Raw genomic sequence first — 26,056 nt, 5'->3', positions numbered from 1 at the left:
CGATATGCAAAAGGTACAAATCCCAAAGTAAACGATGACGTGAGTTATCGTCTCCAAGGTAAATCTCTTTTTTTGAACTACAACAAACACACGGATTGTAGGCAACAGTTTACTTCCTGGGATTGGTGATGTAGACAAGACCGACATTATCATAATTCCTCCCGCTTCGGACTAACAGCCTGTTACTTAACTGAATCTTTCAAACATGGTAAGGAGCGTGACATTTCCGGCTGACATCAGGCCAATCACAATGTACAGATTAGCTGGCCAATCAGGGACACAGAGCTTTTCAAATCCCTGCGTTTGTCAGGAAGAGAGTGAAATCTGGAGCTATAGATTTTAAATAACTTAAAGTAAAATAAACATTTATCTAAAGTTCAGGATTGTTAAAGATAATAATCCATTCAATCCATGCAGTGCTGTCGCTGTGCTATGGTGAGGCCTGAATCCTGTGGCCAGTTGCATAAACACAGGCGTGAAGTTAAGACTGCATCTTAACCCTGGAGAACCCAAAAACCAGAGTTGTATAGTACTTAAGTATTTGTACTTTCTGCATAAAAGTACATTTTCATTTAATCGTATTTTATTAGTGTTTTTCTTTGGAAAACATACATTCCAAAACAGATTATCATAATTTTTACTCCACTACATTTCATAATTCCAAGTTTTTGGTTTATATTTAATATTAAAGTACATTAAACATCTAGTAATTTTTTTAAAAGTACACAATTTTTATGTAATTAGGCATTAAATCAATTTTAATATGCAATATATAATGAATACACAGTATGATTCTATGCTTTAGAATATAGTGAACATTTTTTAGTAAAGAAAATTAATTTTTTTCCCAAGACAAACACATGTGTAAAGCACAGATGCTTGGAAAATGTAACTAAAATACTTAAGTATTATACACCTCTGCCAAAAACCCATTTCTTCTATTGAACAAATTTGACCCCGTGGGTTCTCCAGGGTTAAGAATGAGCCTGACTAATCAGCAATAAAAATAGCTTGAGGTCCAGTAAATGAACCCTCCTCCAAGCCGAGGTCCGGACAATTACTGCACGTAAAAACTTAAATTGACGGCTTTCGCCAGACTAAAGAAATTAGTGTAAATATTTGCTTTTATTGAACAAAATGCAATGTTGAACATTTAAAACTATTATGGCTCCTGTTTTGTAATTGTTATGTCATCCTGTCATAATCAATGAAGGGTCTGGAATGTAAGAGTCATTTATTGTATTGTAAGTTTCTGCTTGTCCACAAGACACGTGTGTGCGTGCGTGATGGGAAAGCTTACAGTTTTTGCCTGTGGAAAAGAGTAACGTGCAAGGAATAATATAAGTGATGAATGTGAAGCAAGTGTTAAAAATGAGATTGTTTGATTTTTGTTTGAAAATATTAAGAAATGTTTCTTAGTTATTCAGAGAAATAATACTTTTGTGAAAAAAGTTTTATTGTCACTTCAGCAAAATTATAATTTATATTAACATTTATTTCACTTTGCAGACACTTTTATTTAAAGCAACTGTACAAATGTTTTAACAACAATGAACACAAGACTCACAAAAATATTTTGACAAAAAAAATGAATAAAATAAAAAATTGTTTGAATACGGTGTAAAAGTAGGCGAACAGTGGCAGAGCTAGAATAAAATAGGGTGCCCAATGCTACTTTATGAAGTCCATAGTCCATGAAAGAAAATGATGTGCAACCTGTTTCAAAAAAGCATGAATGAATCTCATGATTGCTGATTACTTCATATTACCCCACATTAGATAAATATTAGACTACTGCACTAACTGCATGCATTACTAGCACTAATGTAAACATAATGTAAGGCTGAATTTTAAACTTCTATTTCTTACATCTGATTTACTTTCTATTAATGCCACAAAAGATCTCATAGTAACTGCAGAAACTTTTGTTAAAATTGTTCAGGAAATCTAAACATCTTATATTTAACACTAAGGATTTTTGGCTAAAAGTTATTTAGCCTTTTTAGAATAAATATATGATTAATATGGAGTGATTTTCTCTTCTTCTTTTCTTTTTCAGTTAACTTTAATGACAGAGACTTTAACAGCTAGACAATTAATGCAATAAAATGTTTACATTTGGTTAAAGGGGACATATCATATAATTGGGTCCCCAGTACTTCTATCAACCTAATGTGCAAAATAACAACCCAGTAACTTAGTTTTGGCAAACCATTCACTGCAAGCATGTGAAAAAATAAGTAATTGATATTTAGCTCCCCTTGTGATGTCACATATGTACTCTGGGGACAAGATTTATTTTACATTTTTGAAATCAATTGTTTGCTATAATCAATTTAAGATTTAAGATTAATTTTTTTACTATGATACTCACTAAGGGGCCAGTCACACCAATAGCGTTTATGGCAGTTGCAGGCGCCTTTTTTGAATGATATTCTATGGGCAGGGCGCGTTTGCGCGCTGTTTATGCGCGCCGAGCGCCTTGCGGTTTTTTGCTGCCTGCCGCGGACGCGTTTTTGAAGGAGCGCTGAGAGCGGAGAAGCGCCCGACGTCATTCGTGTCTTTCCATTGTCCAATCGAATGAGGGGAGAGGCGGGCCTTACGTTGTGGTGAGGGAAGTGTACAGTTGCTTTGAAGAACCGGACTACACTCGCTCACTCTCTCCTGCGTGTTTTTGCACCTCTCATCCTCAAACAAGGTCAGAGCAAGCGTCCTCTTTTTAAAGTTTCTGCTGATATGACAGTTAACAGCAAAAGAGCGCTCACGCTTCAATATTTGATTGACAAGACAGCTGACTCGGTGGTTGCTTAGCAATATGAAAAGCCGCGTCGCACTGCTCTTTTTTTAAAAAAGGCAGTGCGTCGCGCATTGCGTTTGCAAGCGTTTAAAGCGCTTTTGGTGTGACTGAAGCCTTAGACAGCTTTTGAGACATGTTTATGTGTACTTGTCCATAAACCAAAAAGACGCAAAAATTAACTCATTTAGCTCTCTGCACTGCACGCGCGCTATTGATGGGTAGAAAGCGCCATGATGTGCCCATGGCGGCAGTCCAGTCCCACACAGTTAATCATCATACAGTAAAAAGATCACTTCAAGAATAAAAACATGGCATTGAGTTTTGTTGTAAAACAGTACAAAGAGAAAAAGAAAGCCTAATCTATAGGCATAGACTTTATACAGTCCACAGAAAGACAAATACTATGCACCATCTTCGAGACTACAATGAAATCATTTCCGTAGGTTAATATTTTCTAAATATTTGTATAAAACAAAGTGCTGCATTGCCACACGTCGAAATAAACAAGTCAACTAACGGAAAATGAATTTTTGGAGGGAGTGAAGTAGCGCATTAAATTTGGACACCTGGGACACCCCTCTAGCTCCACCACTTTATCTGGAGTATTCCACTGGATTGCAGAGATGGGCTGAACGCTCTGAAAGTCACAGTCTAAAGAGAGGGAAGAGCCAAAGTCTGCCCTGCTGCTGTTTTCATATGAAATTTAAAGGAGACTGAAGCAATCACAAATCCGTGTATATACAGTTTATGGAGCTAACATAGCAAAATTCCTAAAAATAGTCTTACGACACCCATGGTGAGGTGTTATTGTGTTTTCAGTCTGTGTTGAATTAGTGTCTGTCATGTCACATTTGTTTCTTCCTATTTACCATCAGATGATACTGAAGATCAGACAGACATCTTTACATTTTTACCACCATCTGTAAGGCCTAAAATGAAACACAGAGACAATCAGATATCAGAGCATCACCACTGTCAGATCAAGAGATATAAATGAAATCTTAAACATAATAAACAATCTGTTTAGCACATACACATGAGCTACAACAATACAAAAAAAAAAGTCTTTATTTTTATTTTATTTATTTTAAACATTTAATGTAAATAAATGTAGATAAATGTATTGATATGTGTGTAGTTCACACACAAATGCAGAGAATCACACAGTAAGAAAATGAAGGTGATGCTTTATTTTAAAAGTCCAGGAGGTTGACAGTAGTTTAAATAAAAAGAAACTGTGCTGTAACTCAAAAAGCACTTCAACTTTGACCTAACAGGACTCTGGACTCTAATGTATCATTTACTTCACTTTAACACAATAATAAACTCAATGCATGATCCATGAACATCTGTACCTCACTGTACCAAAACATCACTTCCACTGACACTCCATCTGTCATCATCTGTTTAATGTATAATCTGTATTTTGCTCATTAAAATGAGCATCTACCCAAGTGTTAACTATAGAGGTGTGCGCCTATCAAACAAACACCATTAACAAACATCTTTTATGTAGTGTGTAAGAACCGTAAGATCACAGTATTAAATGCTGGAGTGAACCAACTCAACATCACAGTTAGTTAATGTACACTTCATATTTTTTCAAATTTTGTTGGTCTTAAAGGATACAAAGCCTATTACAGCACCAGATTAATTTACATTTATTTCTTATATTTATATTCTAGTATTTAAATTGCACTGCATGAGTTCACTTTAAACATTTATTTCAAATGAGCTCTACTCACCCCACAGTCTCTAGTTTATTATGTGGATCATCTTTTAGATCAGAGATCAGCTTCACTCCTGAAACTCCAAGATTATTTCCAGTCAGCTTCAGATCTCTCAGGTGTGATGGGTTTGATCTCAGAGCTGAATTCAGAGCAACACAACCTTCATCTGTGATTTTACACCGCTCCAAACTGTAGAGAACAGAGACACACATCAGATCAACTATGATGTCATCTTTAAAGATCATTACAAATCTAAAAGAAATCTGTCTGATGTCTGATTTAAACCATTACATTACATTTCCATGACACAAATAAAAACATTAGAGAGTTTATACAATTAAAGAAAATTCTTTCTAGTAATAAAAAAACTAATGGTGACAAGTCTTTAAATTTAGAAAATTACACAATATATTTATTGCATTAGAAACTTACAAATTAAGTTTTGCACATATATCCCATGATCCTACATGGAAAGCTTTTGCAAGGCTTCATCAAGCTTAAATACACATCACTGGACTAGTCTGGTTATGGCAGAATGCTTTTTAGTCCTGTTGAAGCTCAGTGCTTCATTACTTATACTTTTTATGTTTTTCAAGCTTGGAAATATTGTGTTACAAATTTATGGATAAACAGAGTGAGTAACAGAGCATTTACATTATTAAGACGCAGTGGCGGAACTAGAATAAAAAAAAACCGTGGTGGCCAGGGGGTGCCAATGCTACTTTAGGGGGACCGTAGTCCATTAAAGAAAACTATGTGTGGCCCTGTATTTAAACAAGAATGTGAATGAATCCCATGATTGCAGATTACTTTACATTACCACACATCAGATAATTTTTCCTATACTGCACTGCATTACTAGCACAGATGTAAACATGATGTAAGGTAAGGTTGAATTTTGAGCTTTTCTATTTCTTATTTTTCATCTAATGACCTGTCTGTTAATGAAGCAAAAGATCTAATGTTAACTGCAGTACCTTTCAGTAAAGTTGTTTAGGAAATCTAAACTTAATGATTAACCTTAAACTTCAAATGACAGAGCTCAACACTAGGGGCCCTATCTTGCACCCAGCGCAATTGACTTTGTCAGTGACGCATGTATCATTCGTATTTTGCACCGGCGCACAGCAGGTTTTTCCCTCCACAGAAGCACGTCGGCAAACTAGGCGTGTTCCGGCACAAACCATCCCTGATGCTATTTTGCAGTTTCAAAAAACAATTGCGCCACTGACCAGAAAAAAAAAGTTTAAAGTCAGTGGCGCGTTGCGCGTTGTTCATTATGCTATTTTAAGGGCGCGTGCTTGACCATAATGTATAGCGTGCACAACGCGCACACACTTTGCATCTAGTATAACCAGTGTTATATATTTTGTCCAGCTGATTCCTATCAATATCTGTAATGTTTTCAACTACTTGTAAATCGTGAGAAAATTGCCATTCAAAACATTGACACAGGGCAGTGTAGTCTCCTATCAATGACGTTAATATCCATGTGACCCTTTGTCGCCGCCTTTACTGACGTAAAAACCACATGACAACAGTGGTCGAGTTCGAAAAAATAAAATGGCGGCCAAAGAAGCGACTGGAGCACAAATTTAGTGTAAATAAAGGTATATTTTCACTTTTTACACATTTTAATTGCATTTCTAGCGAGAAATTAGTATTGTAGTTTTCAAATATGTGATTAGTTATCACAAAGGCGCTCTCTGTTTATATTTCAAACACGCTGCCTTTGAAGTGCGTCTGAAAGACTTTCTCCGAGCTGCCTTCATGCCTCCGAAGTCATGGCCTCATGAGGCAGCAAGGCAACGAGTCACTGCCTTGAGTTTTCGGACACAGCGAGCCAGTGTCCTGGACAAATGCGGAACAATGCGTTAGCGCCTTGCTTATGGACTTATGGATTAATTTTTACCATCTGCCGCTCGTTGTGTCAGCAAAGACAGCTCCCGTAAGCATACGAGCCAACCAAACGACCCAAGAAGAGTTTGGAACAAAACAAGAGAGGATCAATTTGTTGTTGCATTATCTGGATGGAGAGAGCTTCACAACAACATTTAACTAGACCGATATTCTTATCCTGCTTGTGTTTTACGCGATGGGTGAGTTGTTTTGATTCGTAACCCTTCAAAAAACGTATGCTATTATATTGATCACAACATAAGTGTGTAGATTGTAATCAGCGCGTCTTCCCGCGGACGATATGCACATCAAAATGTATTGTACAGCAATATAAATGGTCATTTTAAGACACTTCACAAAAAGATTTGTACTGTCAATACTTTATGTGAAAAATCATTGTAGATTGTAAGTTGAAAACTTAATTCTGTGCTGTGTTAACCATCGAATTTGGACTAATAGTGTAACATCTATGACTAACAATTTCGTTTTGAACATCACATATAAACTTACATAATGAAATAAACGATGTCATCAAACGCAACATTTATAAGACTTCATTACCTTCTTCATCAACGTGATTTCTCGTTCGCGTCTGATTGATGGCCATCAGCGGTTGAGTTAAAGACTACAAATCCCATAATTCCACGCTGCTTCAGAGCGTCATTAAACAACATCATTGTTATTGTTTGATCTGGCGCCATCTAGCGGCGCATAAATACAAATTGCATCTTTAATTAATAGTAAACATACTTGCTGTACTCGAAAAGAGCTTTGAACCTTCAGAGAGGGCGAGCCTGAGCCCAGGTTCAGTTTTTATTCAGTCCACAGAAAGACAAATAGCGTATACACACTATGATAATCATTATGTGATATTTGTAAAGTACAAGAATATATTTTGAATATTTGTTTTTTACAATGTTGTGCGCTGAAGCACGTCAAAACAAACACGTAGATTAATTAACACGTGAACTATTGGAGGGATTATTGGAGTATCGCATTTAATTTGGGATGGCACCCGGGGTGGCCAGTCAGATGTGGGGGGTCCAGTGTCACCCCTGGACACCCTCTGGCTCCGGCTTTAAAATCATAAAACAAAACAGGAAAAATATTTTTTTTAAACGGTATGACCAGCTGTATACCTCACATAGCTCTCTTGCATTGCTTTTGTCTGAGCCAGATCTCGCGCCATCCACCTGATGTAAGCACTTAACATTCAGACTAGGGTCACACACATATCTGAATAATCATACACACTTGGCACAGTCTGAGGGCATTTATAATAGTGCACTTTTTAATAGATTTATTTGTTATTAGAGTTTCTTAATAGAGTTTCCATTTAAATATTAAAGAATTGCGCCACTGCTATTAAATATAAACAGATGTTAATAGTGATTTGTGAGAGTCTCTTGTTCGTCATCATTATCAGATCTGCAGTATCATGTTATTGAGAATAAGATCATGTGAAGATCAATCACCACAATTTACACTTCAAACAGATTTCAAAACATTATTACATCACATCATATTATCTTACTCTAGTTTCTCAAGTTTGCAGTCAAGATTCTTCAGTACATCAGAGATCAGCTTCACTCCTGAATCTCTTAGATCATTATCAGACAGCTTCAGATCTCTCAGGTGTGATGGGTTTGATCTCAGAGCTGAAGTGAGAGCAACACAACCTTCATCTGTGATTTTACACCGCTCCAACCTGTAGAGAACAGAGAAACACACATAAAATCTACTATGATGTCATCATTAAAGATCATAACAAATCTTAAAGAAATCTGTCTGATGTCTGATTTGAACCATTACATTACATTTCCATTACCAGAACTTTCTCAAGGAGGCTGTTTACACCTGGAATTAAGATGCGTTTGGTCGATCAGATCACAAGTGGACGACGGTAAAGACGGATGTAAAACGTTTTGAGCTAGTCCACTTTCGACCACATTCAGAGGTAGTCGAAAACAAATTCAACCGGATTGCTTTTGTGTGTAGGCAGGCATGTGGTCGAATGCATTTAAACAGCCACAAAACACTGCCTACTCTCCGCCTGCTGATCTAATGTAATAAACTGAGCACAATGTTTTAACATAGGACATGACTTCAAGCCCGAACCCACATTGTTCAGCAGCATCTTTAGGTTTTATTGATAAAACTGATGCGGCTCTTCGCCTCTTTAATTTTTGCTTCATAATGCGAGCGTGTGAAAGTTGCGCAAGCTTATTTCATCAATTCCTCTGAAATGTCAGCGAACGCTCTCATACATGTACAAATCTCTGTCTAGCATGTTAACCTCTTTCCCCACCATTGACAAGTTAACTCAGTCCGGAGTTAACTAGTCAATTAATAGAAAACACTTCCCTGTCAATGACGAGTTATTATACACCAGGTGGCGCTCTTACCCAACTTATAAAACCCGAAAGCAACCCCTTAGGGCAAACAGTTCAAACTCCTTGTATGTTTTGAGGATCACTCTGAATCTGATCTCTGTCTCAGGTTTTTGCTCAAAATTTTGGAATACACCACCCACCTTAGACATGTAAACCAATCCCCACTGTATGCAGATTAGATGCAGCATTTGGGTCCACAAGACCCAATCCCTAACAAATTCCTATCATTATTACAAGGATTTGTTATTTGAAGGAACATTTGTAAAAGGTTCTAGGGATTTCTATGTTGAAATCTATATTGAAATGGTCATTTTCTCTGCGTTAAGTAAGTAGTTATATAGTCATGTTATACACTATATCAGGCCAGAAGGCGCTGGTTCGAACGCCTAATTATTGTGTGGGCTCTATATTAAGTTGTGATACAATTACATTGGCTGCATGGGTATCTTTTAATGATAACACGCAGGAGCGGCATTAATAAATTGCTTTAGCCAAACCTCTGGTGTGGCGAGTTTGAGTTTGGAGCTCACACAACAGACTGATACGACACTGATAACTGTCCAAATTTCACGGTAATGTAAGAATTTATAGTCAGCCTTGACAAAGATTCCCCTCCAATTTAGCTATTGAATAAAGCTCATCCCTCTAAAAGGCTTGATAATCATAAAAGGTAATCTCAGTTCAAGCAATACAATTATATTACCTGAAGTAATACTTTCTTACTAGTAGTATGGGAGCAAATGTGAGACTTCTTGAACCAACACAGATCAAAGAGGGTTCATGATAATAAAAGACATCTATCTAAACATTATCTGACCACTTGGTTGAGCACACAGTTAGGTACTAAGGTAATCTGATCATATAAATACAATGACCCATTTGGGCACAATGGGAGATAAAGAGGTCATTTGTAGTATTAGTCTTAATTTACTTAATTTACATTTAAAGGGATACTTCATTAGCATTAGGGGTGAGAAAACAGGTTTGAAACTATAAAGTGTTAAGACTGACTTTGCTCACGGTTCAATCCAACTCCGATGAACCCTGAGTGCTTCATGTACTTTGATACTGCTTTAATTGAATAAACTACCTTTTGATTAAGACCTTCAACGTCCTCCTCATCATTTTTTCTTACAGTAATCTGAGATAACTATTGATTTGATCATATTACAAACAGCGATATTTTATCTTTTGGAGTCAAATAAAATTAGCAAAATCACATAATGTTAAAAAGTCATCAGGAATTGCCGAAAAATACAGAACTCGCTGAAAGTCTTTAATGAGCTGATTGGACTCCACCATTGGGCCAACAAGTGTTTTTTCCTTACAAACTTCAGTTTAAAGAATGAATAAATTCAGCCACATATTCAACAACAGAAGAACAATAAACAGTTCAATTAGAGTTCATTACATTATTACATAACATCATATTATCTTACTCCAGTATCTCCAGTTTACAGTCAGGATTCTTCAGTACATCAGAGATCAGCTTCACTCCTGAATCTGTGAGTTTATTATCAGACAGCTTCAGATCTCTCAGGTGTGATGGGTTTGATCTCAGAGCTGAAGTCAGAGCAACACAACCTTCATCTGAGATTTTACACCGCTCCAACCTGTAGAGAACAGAGACACATCACACACATCACTTTCTCAGTTCACAACATACAACTATAATGTCATCATTAAAGATCATTACTAATTTAAACTAAATCTGTCTGATGTCTGATCAGAACCATTACATGTCTCAGAGAAAAAACATGAGTTTATATAACAACAAAAAAATCACATTTGAAACTTATGAATAAATTCAGAATAATCTTCATTTGTTAAAGTACTGACTGCACTCTTAAGAAAGGATGTGTTCATTTTTAACAATTTTTTTGTGTTATGCTTTTAACACATTACATGTCATTTTGTGTTGTTTTTGTGTTAAAATAAAACACAAGTCTCTGTGTTGTTCCAATAATAACACAGAGATATGCATATTCTGGGAAAACGCATTTAGTGTGTCGTCCCTAAACTAACACTGATTGTATTCACAACAACAAAAAATAAACACTTCAAAAAGATTTCATTACATTATTACATCACATTAGATCATATTATCTTACTCCAGTATCTCCAGTTTACAGTCAGGATTCTTCAGTGCATCAGAGATCAGTTTCACTCCTGAATCTCTTAGATTGTTATTATCAGTCAGATCCAGATCTCTCAGGTGTGATGGGTTTGATCTCAGAGCTGAAGTCAGAGCAACACAACCTTCATCTGTGATATTACACTTCCTCAACCTGTAGAGAACAATGACTTTATGCAAAGTATGCAAAACTACAAATTTTGTACACGTTAGGAATAATCTATAGCATAGCGGAGAGTCTTGTATTAAACTGAAGGGGCTTACATGACTATTTACCTCATAAGTAAGGTAAGAAACATTAAAGATCGATTTGCTCATTCTTTATTTGTCTCACAACAAATATGAGAGACAATCTTACCCCAGTATCTCCAGTTTACAGTCAGGATTCTTTAGTACATCACAGATCAGCTTCACTCCTGAATCTCTTAAATCCTCATTATAAGACAAATCTAGATGTGTCAGGTGTGATGGGTTTGATCTCAGAGCTGAAGTCAGAGCAACACAACCTTCACCTGTCATATTACAACCCCACAATCTGTAAGAAACAGAGACACACACAAAAGGTCAACTATGATGTAATCATTAAAGATAATTACAAATCTAAAAGAAATCTGATGGCTGATTTAAACCATTACATATCACAGAAAAATTACATTCATTTCTTATTTAATTTTAAAGAATGAATACATTAAGCATCATCTTCAGACTGTGTCTGAGTCTTTTTAATGTAAACAGATGTAGATGTTAATAGCGATCTGCGAGAGTCTCTCATTATCAGATCTGCAGTATTATGTTATTGAGGATCAGATCATGTGAAGATCAATCTCCAGAATTCAAAACATGTCAAATAGATTTCATTACATTATTACATCACATAATATTTTCTTACTCCAGGATCTTCAGTTTACAGTCAGGATTCTTCAGTACATCAGAGATCACCTTCACTCCTGAATCTCTCAGTTTATTCTCGGACAGATTCAGATGTGTCAGGTGTGATGGGTTTGATCTCAGAGCTGAAGTCAGAGCAACACAACCTTCAGCTGTGATATTACACCTACACAACCTGTTCAGAACAGGGACAAACAGTTCACTCTCTCAGATCACAACACATGCATCAGAACAACATTGATTTTCTTTTGTTGGTTTATTCATTATTTATTGTTTTGCAGTTCATTATAAATCATAACATATAAATTGCAATACAGCACCAGTAAAGCTTATGCAAATGAAATTGTGCAAGAAGTGATTCTGAGTGAAATAATAAATCACATTGGCTGCATCCGAAAACTTAGGCAGCTGACTTGTTGCCTCGCTGCCTCATGAAATATAAACAGAAAGCGCCTTTGTGAACTAATCACATATTTGAAAACTACAATACTAATTTCTCACTAGAAATGCAATTAAAAGGTGTAAAAAGTGAAAATATACATTTATTTACACTAGGCTTGCCGCGACAGTCGGTGAAACGGTGATTACCGGTGCTTCAGCCTCTCACCGGTTAGATCACTTGCCCACCGCGACACCGTTTTTCACAGTTGTTTTGATATTTTCGTGTAATTAAATCATTTAGTTTCGTTAGAGAGAGCAAACACTAACAACTGAATGTGTTTGCTGCCTGAATTCAGTGGAGCTGAACGCGCGTCACAGAGCAGCAGGTGTCAGATTTCATTTATTTCTGTCAGAGTCTGCGAGGCGAGCTGACTGACCAGACGATGGCAGAAGCCGCGTGCTTACTCGTTTTTGTTATAAAATACATATATGATGTTTAATATAAGCGAGATCGTTTTGTTGTTTGGTTTTTCATCAAGAAAAATAATAAACCCATCATTCAAGCAGCGCTTTATGGAGAAGTAGTCGGTTGCTCTGCTTGGGACTGGCGGGTTCTGGGAGAATTACCTGCGCACATTGACTTTCCTGCCTTGGAATGCTGCTGCAAAAGGCAGCAATTAAAAATTTTCGGACACAACCATTATAAACTCATCACTCAGAACTCTTCACTGTCTGTCTGTGAACTTCACCACTGATTTTAACATAATCGTGCATTAGTTTTAAATGTCTTCATGGTTCATACTCTAAATACCTTTGAAATATACTGCTGCTACTAAATAATCTCTAGTAAGATCACTCCGATTAACTGATATATTTGCTGCTGCTTAAGTGTACTTACATTTTAATGGACTTAGTTTTTGTATTCATGTATTCTTGTTGACTATTAAAGTTGTTTATCATACAAATATAATCATATTCAAACGTATGAGGGCTGTAAAAATATCCTGACTCTGATAGTTTGAGCTGGAATTTTGTCACTGAACGATTGGTGGGGGTTATGAAAAAAGACATTATACAATCATTATCATGTCAAATGATATCTTATTCAAATCATTATAGAGATGATCTTACTTCAGTATCTCCAGTTTACAGTCAGGATTCTTCAGTACATCACAGATCAGCTTCACTCCAGAATCTCTAAGATAATTCAAGCTCACATCCAGATCTCTCAGGTGTGAAGGGTTTGATCTCAGAGCTAACGTCAGAGGGACACAACCTTCATCTGTGATATTACAACTTTTCAACCTGTAGAGAAATAAAGAAAACCAACATATGAGTTTGGAACAACATGAGTTTGAGTAAATGATGACAAATGTTTGATTTTAGGTGAACATACTCTTTCAAAACATGTTGTATGGTACTGAAACTTAAATTATGTACTATAAACTATTTTATTATTGGTTCAGTTTAAAATATATGCAAATGTGCACATCGTGAATCTTCCGCCACAAACTGCAAGTCTGGAAACAAACTGGTATGGTGTTCCTGATTCTCAACCTGTGGATGTTTTTCATCGCTAAAAGGGAGTTTGGGAACTAATAGCAGAGCACAGATGCCACATGTTTGCTCGAGACAGCGCAAGCTAGCACAAAGGTAAAGCTAATCTTTACATTATAGCGATGACGCTGGTAGTGATGATTCTTTCAGACCAATCAGTGATCTACAGTGTTTTGGTGTTACGTTTTGGTATCAGCTCGGCTCGCTTGGAACCCCAACCCAGGTGGTACTAAAGAAGTATCAGGTACTACGTACTGCACCCAGTGGAAAAGCTCACAAAAGTAAGCTGACCCAAACCGTGGGGTACTATGCAATGAAATAGCGCCATTATATTTCACTTGATCCGGGTTTAAATTTTTACAATAACGTAGGATTTACCCCCATCTAGTGGTGAAGTTGTATTTTGCATTCAAACAAACAGTGCTCTCTAGCACCTCACCTTTCCAAATGTTGCACTAAGGTAGCCGTTATGTAATAATCACTGATCTCCTTGTCTGTTTCAGCTGGTTCACGTGTTCTGAATGAAAACGCGTTGGTAGGCTAGTGCTTTTTGTCCCTCTCTGCTATTATAATTTATCAATACGGCGGAACAACATGTAAGCCTCCTTGGACTTACCCGTTCAATGTAAATAAAGAGAAGAAATTCTAAGCTTACAAAGAAAAGTAAGATCATTGGCAGAGGTCATTTGACACCAATGGATATATTTATGAATAAAGACATTGATTTTGATTAATAAAACACTTAAAATCCTACTTACAGTACCTTTAAAGTGACATCCTAAAGCAAACACCAAATCTAACCCTAACCAAAGCGTCAATGGTTTGAAAATAGGAAAAAGCAGTTGAGTAACCAATCTGTGAGAATGACACAGAAAAGAAAGTCCGTGGTACGGCCACAGAAAAATGCGGAGATCCGTGACAATGCCATGGAAAAATTAGCAAAATATTCTGTGACTATTCCACGGAACTTTGTGAGATCATTTTGCAAAACTCTGTAGGACTAAAGATTTGTGAGGTTTTTTTTATTAATAATGTTTTAATGGTAAAGTGACTGTTCACACTTACTGAACTGATCTGGATTCACAAATCACAGGCGACAGCTTCTGAAGAACTTTTAGCGTTTCAGTTTTGTTTTCTCCTTTAACAAAATCCTTCAGATTAAACTCATTAAGCTTCTGTTCTGATGTCAACAACACAAAAACTACAGCTGACCACTGAGATGAAGAGAGTTTGGCTTCACTTAATTTTTTTGATTTTAGATGACGTTGGATTTCCTCCACTAGTGAATGATCACCCAGTTCATTCAGACAGTGAAACAGATTGATGGATTTCTCCGGAGATTGAGTGCTCCTGATCTTCTTCTTGATATACTCAATTGTTTTCTCATTGCTGTGAGAGCTGTGATGTGTCTGTGTCATCAAAGTTCGTATGAGATTCTGATTCGACTCCAGTGACAAACCCAAAAGAAAACGAAGAAAAAGATCTAAATGTCCATTTTCACTTTGTAGAGTCTCATCTATAGCTCTCTGATGAAATTTAGCTGTTGATGCCTTCTCTCTTTGAGTTGGATTAGGGTTTTTAATAAACACATTTCTGTTGTTGTTTGAGAAGGAGATGTGAGCGTAAAGAGCTGCTAGATGTTCCTGGATGCTCAGATGAACGAAGCAGTAAACTTTCACCTGATACAAACCAAACTCCTCTCTGAAGATCTGAGTACACAATCCTGAGTACACTGATGCTTCTGCTCCATCAATGCCACACTCTCTCAAGTCTTCATCATAGAAGATCAGATTGCCTTTCACAAGCTGCTCAAAAGCCAGTTTGCCCAGTTTGAAGATCATGTCTTCATCCTTTATTTTCTTCTCATAGTCCTTCTGATTTTTGATGTTCGTCTGAATTTTTAGGAAGTGTGTGTACATTTGAGTAAGAGTCTTGGGGATCTCTCTTCTCTCGGTTTCACTCAACATACTCTTTAGAACAGTGACTGAAATCCAGCAGAACACTGGGATGTGGCACATGATGTAGAGACTCCTGGATGACTTCAGGTGTGAGATGATTTGATCCGACAGACTCTTATTACTGATTCTCTTCCTGAAGTATTCCTCCTTCTGTGGATCACTGAAGCCTCGTACCTCTGTGACTCGATCAACACAGTCAGAGGGGATAAAATTAGCTGCTGCTGGTCTGGAGGTGATCCAGATGAGAGCAGAGGGAAACAGATTCCCCTTGATGAGGTTTGTCAGCATTACGTCCACTGAGGTTGATTCACTTACATCACAAAACCTCACAATGCTGTGAAAATCCAGAGACAGACGACACTCATCCAAACCATCAAATATGAATAACACTTTATATTTATCATTGAATATTTCCATTTCTTTTGTTGCTGGGAAGAAAAGATGAAGAAGATCTAAAAGACTGAGGGTTTTGTCCTTCATCAAATTGATCTCTCTGAAAGGAAGTGGAAATATGAGGTGGACGTCCTTATTCTCTTTCTCTTCAGCCCAGTCCAGAATGAACTTCTGTACAGAGACTGTTTTTCCAATGCCAGCGACTCCCTTTGTCAGCACACTTCTGATGTGTTTGTCTTGTTCAGGTAAAGGTTTAAAGATGTCTTTACATTTGATTGGTGTCTCCTCTGTTGCTGTTCTTCTGGATTGTGTCTCAATCTGTCTGACCTCATGTTCATTACTGATCTCTCCACTTTCACTCTCTGTGATGTAGAGCTCTGTGTAGATCTCATTCAGCAGCGTTGGGTTTCTCTCGTTTGATGTCACCTCATACAAACACTCAAACTTCTTTTTCAGATTTGATCTGAATGTGTTTTGAACTTTAGCAAGATCAGACTCAAGGCTGTAAAATATAAATAGCAGTTAATGACACAAATATGAAAAAAATGTATGGAGCAAATTACTATTATTTGTTTGTAGCACTCATAACAGGACATACTATTAGAGCTTATGAAATGTTTAGTTTATTTGAAAATAAAAACAAACTAATCAATAGTATCCAATGATTTACCTGAAATCAGGACACAAGGACACAGGATTTTCAGACTTCCTCCTTTGACAGATGGGTTCTTTTACGATTTTTCTGAGCAGCAGAATTGAGAAAGTTTGTACAATGTTGTGAATTTAATTTATTAACAGAGCTTACTTGTGGTCTTTTTCTGTAATATAAAGACTGTTGGTTGAACTAAATGCTTGCACAGATGTGGTTGTGTATAAATGGTTTATATTTCACAGATCTGAATCGATTATATTTCATAGATTTCATACCTTTAATAAAAGATATAAAATGTTATACTGTAATCAAATGCTTCATAGATATTTAATACCTGAGATCTGGCCTTGTCTCTTCACTCTTAAACTTTAATGGCGGCTCCATAGACCAGCTACTCTTCATAGACACACAGCTCAACTCTGGATCTGATCTCTTCTGATGAACTGAACTATAACACAAAACAAATAACAATAAATACTGATGATTGTTTTCAAGAAATAACTTGTTAACAAATAAAATGTATCTAGCACTAAAAACCAATTGTTATGTGTCTGGTTGTAAAAAGAACAAATTTCACAGATGTCACCGTGTGAGAAATTCTGTGCTCAATTGTTTGTCTATTAATACATAAAAATGTTAAAACAAAATCATGCATAACAAATTATATTTACATACCTGAGATCAGGCCTTGTATCTTCAGTCTTAAACTTTAATGGTGGCTCCATAGACCAGCTACTCTTCATAGACACAGAACTGAACGCTGGATCTGATCTCTTCTGATGAACTGAACTATAACAGAGAAATAACAAATAACATTAATTTACTATTAAAAAACACTTATGATCTTTTTATTATGCTACTACAAAAACTGTATTGAACTAAAATGTTCATGTGTTTGGTTGTGAAAAGATACAATTTCAAAGATTCACCGTGTGAGGAACTCTGCTTTCTGTTGTTTGTCTATCGATATATAAAAATGTGACCAGGGCTGGCAAATTGAGTTGGAATGAGCTAATTATCAAAAATGAGTTATTTATATTTTGTATATTTAAAATTTATATATATATTTAAAAATTCTCTTTTAAAAAGTAAATACTTTCAAAACAATTTATGATTCATTGGAATCTGACAAAAAAAAATGACAGAGCTGTCTGACGTTGAGACAGACAGCTTTAATATCTACTGTAATGCAAGGAGCTAAAATAATGTTACACATTAGATATTTTCCCCAACAGTTAACCAAACATTCACATAAGACATATTGGGCTCTATCTTAAACCCGGCGCAATGCAGCGCAATGCGCGACGCAAGTGTCTTTTGCTAGTTTCCGCCCTGCGCAATTATCATTTTCACGTTTAGCGCCACATTGTTGAAATAGCAAATGCATTTGCGCCCCCTTTTGCGCCCATGGGCGTTCTGGTCTAAAAACGAGGTGTGTTCAGGCGCATTGTTGGCACGTTGCAATTTTGTGGCAACTAAAATAGACTACGCCATTGACCAACAAAAACCTGGTCTAAAGTCTAAAGTCAATGGCGCAATATGTTTTTTTGTTATTTAAAGCAACACTATGTCGTTTTTTACCTTTAAATAATGTCTCTAAAATTATTTCAGTGATAGAACAACTTTTAACTGGACAAATTGTACTGTTGCTGCATCCTGAGCAGCCTCCCAGCTGCTACAAGCACACTCTGAAAGTGGCGGTGGAGGGTAGGAAACACAGCCCCGCCCCTCCCCCTGCCTGCAGAAGAGTGTCTGATACCAGGCACTGTTGCGCTTTTCAACCACATGGAGGAGCTGTAAGTCATTTTTTACATGACAACTACATAGTGTTGCTTTAAAGAGCGCATTAGTAATATGCGCCTAAACGGGACGACAACGCGAGTTTGTTTAACACATACATGGATGCGCAACAGCACAAAAACGCTTTTAAATATGAAAGATTAAAGGATTAAATGTAAAAGATTATTATTGAGTCTCTTGGACATAAATGAGGACCGATGATGAGACGTTAGAAGACAAAAAGAGCTGCTTCACCTGTAGCCTGGTAAGTAAATAAATGCTTTGCTTTAAACAAATGTATCTGTTTTTAAATGTTTTTTTTTTAAATGCTACCTCACGGATTTATTTTATTTGATGACCTGTGGATATGGTGAAATGAGAAACTTTTTTTTAAGTAATGCTTTAAAAAAAACTGACGCTGTCCAAGTGCTGAACCTTGCGGAGAGCCGTTTGTAAATTCTTTATCTCATGTTTGTTACAAATAGAGTATTTTTAGAGTACAAACCTTATCTTACATACTTGTAAATTATTTTTTGATGATATTGGATAGCCATACATTTAAAGCAATTGAAAGCCTGCTTTTTTACTTCCATGACTAAAAGAAAACAGGTTTTAAAGGTTTTAATAAAAAATAAACATTTCAATACAAGTGAAAAACAACACAATTATTTAACATTAATCCTAAACTGGGGATCTTGGTCCTCCGCTTAGTTTTTAAGTTTACAAAGCGCGTCATCTAAATAGGGATTAGACATAGCGCCAGCGCAACTGGCTTTTAAAGGGGATGCGAGCTGAGACTCTCATTGGTTTATTGAACGTTACGCCCAAAATACTCACATTATTCATTAAAAAAAGGACCAACCCTTTTCGACCATGCGCTCGGCGCACAAACCATTTTTCCCGTCGTTAAATTAGCAAAAGTGAGTTCGGACACGCCCATTTAGACGTTGTGCTGTGCGCTTTAGACAATGCGCTTAGATCGCTAAAATAGGGCCTACTATATTAGCATGAATTCTTGTCAAAACCAGAGATGATTTAGATGATTAATGACTATTTAGAGCAGTGGGATTGCTTGACGAGGGCTTAATGTACTTTATTTTATGAAAAACTCAATTTCTACCAAATTTGACATTTATACTTTTTTTGCCTCTTACTCAAAATGAGACATTGCGCTTTGCGACTTATTTTGCCAATATGGGTCACAAATGTTAAATGAAAATTATGAATTATAATTTTACATACCTGAGATCAGGCCTTGTATCTTCACTTTTAAACGTTGCTGGCGGCTCCATAGACCAGTTACTCTTCATAGACACACAGCTCAACTCTGAATCTGATCTCTTTCGATGAACTGAACTATAACACACAGCAGTTTACAATAAATACTGATGATTGTATTCAACAAATAATAAATAACATTCATCTTCTACTTAAAAGCAATTGTTAATGTGTCTAGTATCAGTACATAAAAATGTTAAATCATAAACATGCATTACAGATTACTTTTACATACCTAAGATCACGCTTTGTATCTTCACTCTTAAATTTTAATGGCGGCTCCATAGACCAGCAACTCTTCATAGACACACAGCTCAACCCTGGATCGGATCCCTTCCGATGAAATAAACTATAGTTAAAAAATAACACACAACAGATTTAATACTTTAATTTACATTTATAATCTCCATGATAAAATCTCTGTTTAAAACGATTTTAAACATCATTTTTAAAAATCACTAGAAAGAGATTTTAGAAGCATTTATTAAGGATTTAAATTTGATTTAAAAACAAAGATACTGCAATTTTTCTACGATATAAAGGTTATTTAATAAAGTGTTTATATAACGTACCTGTCTCCTGGAGAAAAATCTCTCTCTGTTGATTTCTGTGTTCGATCCATGATGGAGCTTCAGAGGTGAATCTGATCAATCTGATCTCTACAACTGACCCTGAATGAAAAAAAAAACATTTTATGAGGTGCCACGTGGCTAATAAAACATTCTTCGCTAGTTTGCTTATGAATACATTTAATTTTCCTTGCCTTACTTTAAGTGGAATAATGTAAAGGCAGCAGCATGTTTTATCACAAAATAAGCCCTGACAGTGTGATTAGGACCTGCCTATACATTATTCCTTACATAGCAATATGAATGAATTAAGAAAAAAGAAGGTGGTTAAGCCACATACCCAGCTAGACACTCAAAATCACTGTAAGGGAAAATTCCTTTAATACCACAGCCCTAATTTTGGTTAAATGCAGAACACCAAGGTGCAATAAGAACGCGAGCAGGAGCCGTGCACCAGGCACATTCCAAACTAACTGAAGGATGGAATGTGATAGACAATGATCCAGGTCCTCCTAGATCCACAAAAAATCTAATAAATCGTTTTTGTAATTACAAGCGAGTGAGCTGCAGGCAGGGCTTTTTTATAAAGACTTACTCCATGGTAGAGTCCAGCACACGTTTTGGTACTTTTGGGAAAATCAAGATTTAAAATCGCAAAATTTGTTTTGGTATAAACGGAAACCATTTCAGTATATACTGAAGGGATTTTAGTATAAACTGAAGTCTCAATGCCGGGTCGAAGCTAAGATGACCGCAGCTACCCTGAAGCAGGCAGGTGCACCTTAATATTTGATATAACTTGTAGTAATTAAAGGAATAGTCTACTCATTTTCAATATTAAAATATGTTATTACCTTAACTAAGAACTGTTGAATCATCCCTCTATCATCTGTGTGTGTGCACGTAAGCGCTGGAGCGCGCTGCGACGCTACGATAGCATTTAGCTTAGCCCCATTCATTCAATGCTGCCATTTAGAGATAAAGTTAGAAGTGACCAAACACATCAACGTTTTTCCTATTTAAGACGAGTAGTTATACGAGCAAGTTTGGTGGTACAAAATAAAACTTAGCGCTTTTCTAAGCGGATTTAAAAGAGGAACTATATTTTATGGCGTAATAGCACTTTTGGGAGTACTTCGACTCGCCTGAAAAGTCCGCTCCCCTTCTCACTCTCATAATGGGAGAGGGAGGGTGTTACTGCGCCAAGTCGAAGTACTCCCAAAAGTGCTATTACGCCATAAAATAATACTTCGACTTGGCGCAGTAACACCCTCCCTCTCCCATTATGAGAGTGAGAAGGGGAGCGGACTTTTCAGGCGAGTCGAAGTACTCCCAAAAGTGCTATTACGCCATAAAATATAGTTCCTCTTTTAAATCCGCTTAGAAAAGCGCTATGTTTTATTTTGTACCACCAAACTTGCTCGTATAACTACTCATCTTAAATAGGAAAAACGTTGATGTGTTTGGTCACTTCTAACTTTATCTCTGAGTGGTACCATTGAATGAATGGGGCTAAGCTAAATGCTATCGTAGCGTCGCAGCGCGCTCCAGCGCTTACGTGCACACACACAGATGATAGAGGGATGATTCAACAGTTCTTAGTTAAGGTAATAACATATTTTAATATTGAAAATGAGTAGACTATTCCTTTAACAAAACACCTGCCCCAATATCCAGCAGCATTAATTTAACTTTTTGACCTGACCCATGTGATTTAAAGCCCGTAACCCAACCTGTACTCACAAATCACGCTGTTATTAGAAACCTTTAACTGTTTCCAGACAGAGCATGGACACAAACAAGCACATGGCCGTTTAACTCTTTCCAAGTGACACATGATGTAGAGACTGGGTTAAAATTGACCCAGTGCTGGGTTGTTTAAATCCAACTTCTGGGTCATTATACCCCATGGTTGCAAAAATAACCCAGCAATTTCTAGAGTGTGACAAGTTACACCTAACCCAGGGCCGGCGCTAGCTATAGGCAGAGTAGGCAAATGCCTAGGGCCTCAAGCTTGGAGGGGGGCCTCCATAACTGCTAAATCCATGTGCGCTAGTCCGACAATCCCTACTGACAGCATTAAGTAAAGTTTTAAGGTGAGTTCGACTTTATGCGGAGCTTCCGCCGCAGGAACCGCAGGCGGATGACATCAAGAGAACGACTGATAAGCAGACTCTATATGATTTCTCGATTTGCTCTCGCTGTGTTTTGATATCAACCACTGTCTGTTCTTGCAGTGCCTCATGAAGTTTAATCTCTGCAGCTGACTGAGTTTGAGTGACGCGGCTATAATGTCCTGTGATTCCTGCTTAGCAAAAGCTGCATGCAAAGACAGTTCAGCACATGATGCAGGTATTTTGAAATAAAAATAAACTTAGCTTTGTCATTTAAGGACAGATCAAACTTGAGCACTGCTGACTCTGTTTAGACACTTTGAATGTGCACAATAGCATTGCGTGGGGAGCTGGCTATCAAAATAGTCAAGTTAAAAAAGTTTGTATTTAAAGTCAAATAGCAAACAAAACTTTTTAAAGTAGCCTACCTAAAGTAAACTGTCTACTTTTCCCTGTAAGTCCTTTATTTTAGTTTTCAAATCATGAAAACATGATGCACATTTATTGGGGAAAAAACTATTTAATTATTCTGCTTAGGTTTGTTTAACTTCCAGTGGCAACTGATGGATATTTAAGGTATAAAAAGGTATTGAAATACATAGAAATATATCCATAGTCTAATAGATAACTTTATATATTGGTTCAGTAAGAGGGGAATTCCTCTTCATACCCAGCTAAAATAAAAAAAAATAAAAAACGTTTTCTAGGAGGTGTTTATCAGTAGTTTTTTACAGTTAGGGTTTTTGCAATGTGTTGTCTTAGTGTTGTTTTTGTGTTTTCATGTGTTATCACAAAAAGGCGGTGTTTTAAATAAATTACTACATCCACAACAACAAATTTGACCTGCCTTAAAATGATTAACACGTGTGGTTTTGCATAATTTCTAATTAAATTTTAACATAAATTTAATCAATTTGTTAACTTTATAAAACAGAAAAGTAATGGGGAAAACATGTTTAATCACTGTAGTGGTCAAATTAATTCTTACAGGGTAGGAAAAAAACACTTTCTCCGATTACTCTGAAAATTATAGAAGTGTGAGGGGCCTCCAACATAAATTTTGCCTAGGGCCTCCAAATATCTAGAACCGGCCCTGACCTAACCTATAACCCCCCCTCCCCACCTATCTCCTAAAACAAGGGTAGGACAATCTGATGGGTAGGATCAAATGCCACGACACCGGCCCTGGGTAAAGATGCAGGGTTTTTTTGTGACTGACAGGAATAGTTGTGTTTAGGTTTGTTTGGCTTCATGCGGCGCTGCACAGACCAATCAGCGTATGACATCAAATACCACAAGTTCAAAAGTATACAGTTGGTTCTCACGATAATTCAGGTCAAACGACAATCTTGCAGTCGAATTTTACTTTAATTATTGCTAACATCTGTTTAAATACATCAGCAAACTTTATAAACAACTCAAATCTCTAATTTTGGTCACCGACATGAGTGAAATTAAATAGCTTTAAGTTTCCTCTGGAAGTCTTACAAAATTCACATTTATCAAAATTTTATTAAATACGGAATTTTCAAAATTTTCGCTTTTTCATCAAGTACACATTTTTTTCCACTAAAGACACTTTTATACTGTTTGTTTTTATTTAAATTATCTTGTTGTGTCTATAAAATGTTTTTGAATCTTTTGCATCTATACATTAACAGGTCCGCTCGATGAGTGACATATGCACCCGGAAAACTTCATTCCACATTCTTACAGACCTCGGTTCTGTACTGAGATTTGTATAAACAGCATTTTAATAAACAGACTTGAATAATACTAGCTGACAGTAAGATGTTGGGCAGAAGTAAAAGAAAACCAAACTGGACGCAAGATAGAATGTGTCTTAAGTTAATTCTTTCCCAACTTGTAGATAGAAAGATTGCCATTTTAGGTTTGTTTGTGACTCACGTGACTCTTCATGAAAACCTTTTTATGAAATGAAATTCTGTTAGAGTAAACATCGTTGTTTTAAATGATGATAATTGTAAATATAGCTCACAATGGCTCAGTTGTGTCTAAATATATACTAAATATATATTTCAAGTTTAATTGAAAACCGTAAATGTGATATGCACAAGAGTAGAGGTACAGGTTTTTTTTCAAAATATGAAATTGTGTTACTAAAAGCAGGGTAAAGATGAATGTCCATGTCCAATTGTACAGTAATAACTGAGTGTTAATTTGGAATAATTCACTTGAGTCAAAAATATTTGCCTACCCCTGGTCCAACGGGTGGCACAGCCTGGGCACACAGCCACCTTAAAATGTGATCCCCCATTAGGCTATCTATCTGTGAGTCTCTGCGCTGATTCTGACAAAAACATTTATATTTATTTTTATTTATTGAGCTTTAAATACTTTACTTGTGTTTATATAAACATCATGCAAGATGCCGTTCAAAAAAAAAAAAAAAAAAAAAAAAAGATGCCGTTCAAATTAAGTAAAACCCACAGCTGAAATCCTTACATTTGCATGTAGGTGTTTAGCAGACGATTTTATCCAAAAGTGACTCAAAAAAAATGAGGCAAACAAGGGTAACCGTTTGCTTACAAAGTTTAACCGTACTTATGTAAGTTAGGCTATTAAAATAATGACATTAAACTAATAATAGTAATAGTTTAGAATAAATAATATGAATATGATTTTAATTTGAGTTTACATAAAAAGACATCTAGTAAAATAACAACAGTTGCGTTTATGTGACCCAAAACACTTACCTCAATGAAAATGTTTAGATAGCCTACTCAAGTCGTAGTTAACAAGTACAATTAAGCGACTAAACCAATATATTGACATTTTGATAGTCAAGATTTCTGTTTTGAAGAAATGCGTTTGTCCGAGTGTAAAATGGCGACAGGTAAAGATGCAGGTATTTCTTGTGACTGACTTGAATAGTTGTGTTGATGTTTTTGTTTGACTTCATGCGGCGCTGCGCAGACCGATCAGCGAATGACATAAAATTACCGCGAGAGCGATTCGAAAGCATACAAAGCAGTTTGTTCTCGCGATACTTGATTTCGGTTATCACTGTTTCACTTTTATTTTTGTCAAAATCTGTTAAAATACATCAGTTAACTTTATGAACAACTCTAAACTCAAAGTTTAGTCACATGTGTAATAAGTGAGAGTAAATGGGGTTAAGTTTCTTCTAAGCAACTCTTAAAACAATCAAATTGATCAAAATATTATTAAATACGGAATTGTCAAACTCTTCTGGTTTGCACCAAGCACAAATGTATTCCTATCCTATGTGCCTTTAAACAGTAAACACACGTTCTGGTTTTTCAGGTTTAAAGGATTTTGTTTTGAGTAGAAGGTTGTGCAGCTGGAAAAACTTCATTCCACAAAGTTCAAGTTCACTTTCTTAGCACATTTAAAACAGCCATAGGACTGATCAAAGTGCTGTACATTAAAAAAAGTGTAAGTAAAATTACACAGAGAAAAATAATACAATAAATAATAAGAGCAGAATGTAGGATTCAACCAAATTAAAAAGGAAAATTATTGATATGCCAAGGAAAACAGATAAAGAGA

At 36.3% G+C, this 26,056-nt stretch overlaps 1 protein-coding gene across 1 annotated transcript; it reads right to left on the bottom strand.

Moving 5' to 3' along the window:
- Positions 1-2,917: 2,917 nt before the first annotated feature.
- Positions 2,918-25,384, bottom strand: LOC135730667 (NACHT, LRR and PYD domains-containing protein 3-like). The gene is made up of 16 exons (XM_065248555.1): positions 25,240-25,384; positions 20,412-20,510; positions 20,075-20,188; positions 19,804-19,917; positions 17,458-17,571; positions 17,117-17,230; positions 16,801-16,872; positions 14,845-16,632; positions 13,354-13,527; positions 11,843-12,016; positions 11,312-11,488; positions 10,931-11,107; positions 10,259-10,432; positions 7,961-8,134; positions 4,543-4,716; positions 2,918-3,726 (listed from the first exon to the last, which is right to left on the bottom strand). Exons 2-16 carry the CDS (start codon positions 20,459-20,461, stop codon positions 3,708-3,710), a joined length of 3,609 nt encoding a protein of 1,202 aa, XP_065104627.1. The 5' UTR covers positions 20,462-20,510; positions 25,240-25,384; the 3' UTR covers positions 2,918-3,707.
- Between the last annotated feature and the right edge of the window lie 672 nt (positions 25,385-26,056).

Source organism: Paramisgurnus dabryanus, chromosome 2, assembly GCF_030506205.2.
Source record: "Paramisgurnus dabryanus chromosome 2, PD_genome_1.1, whole genome shotgun sequence".
Lineage (NCBI taxonomy): Eukaryota > Metazoa > Chordata > Actinopteri > Cypriniformes > Cobitidae > Paramisgurnus > Paramisgurnus dabryanus.
The sequence above is the reverse complement of the archived record's forward strand: the minus strand, read 5'-3'. Positions and strand labels throughout refer to the sequence as shown.

Bases quoted from the DNA above. Each gene is read 5' to 3' on its own strand.
- LOC135730667 (XM_065248555.1), bottom strand. From the start codon at position 20,461: ATGGATCGAACACAGAAATCAACAGAGAGAGATTTTTCTCCAGGAGAC. The intron at 16,633-16,800 runs GTAAATCATTGG...TATATTTTACAG, and splicing joins TCCTTGTGTCCTGATTTCAG to CCTTGAGTCTGATCTTGCTA. The intron at 11,489-11,842 runs GTAAGAAAATAT...TGTTTCTTACAG, and splicing joins TGTAAACTGAAGATCCTGGA to ATTGTGGGGTTGTAATATGA.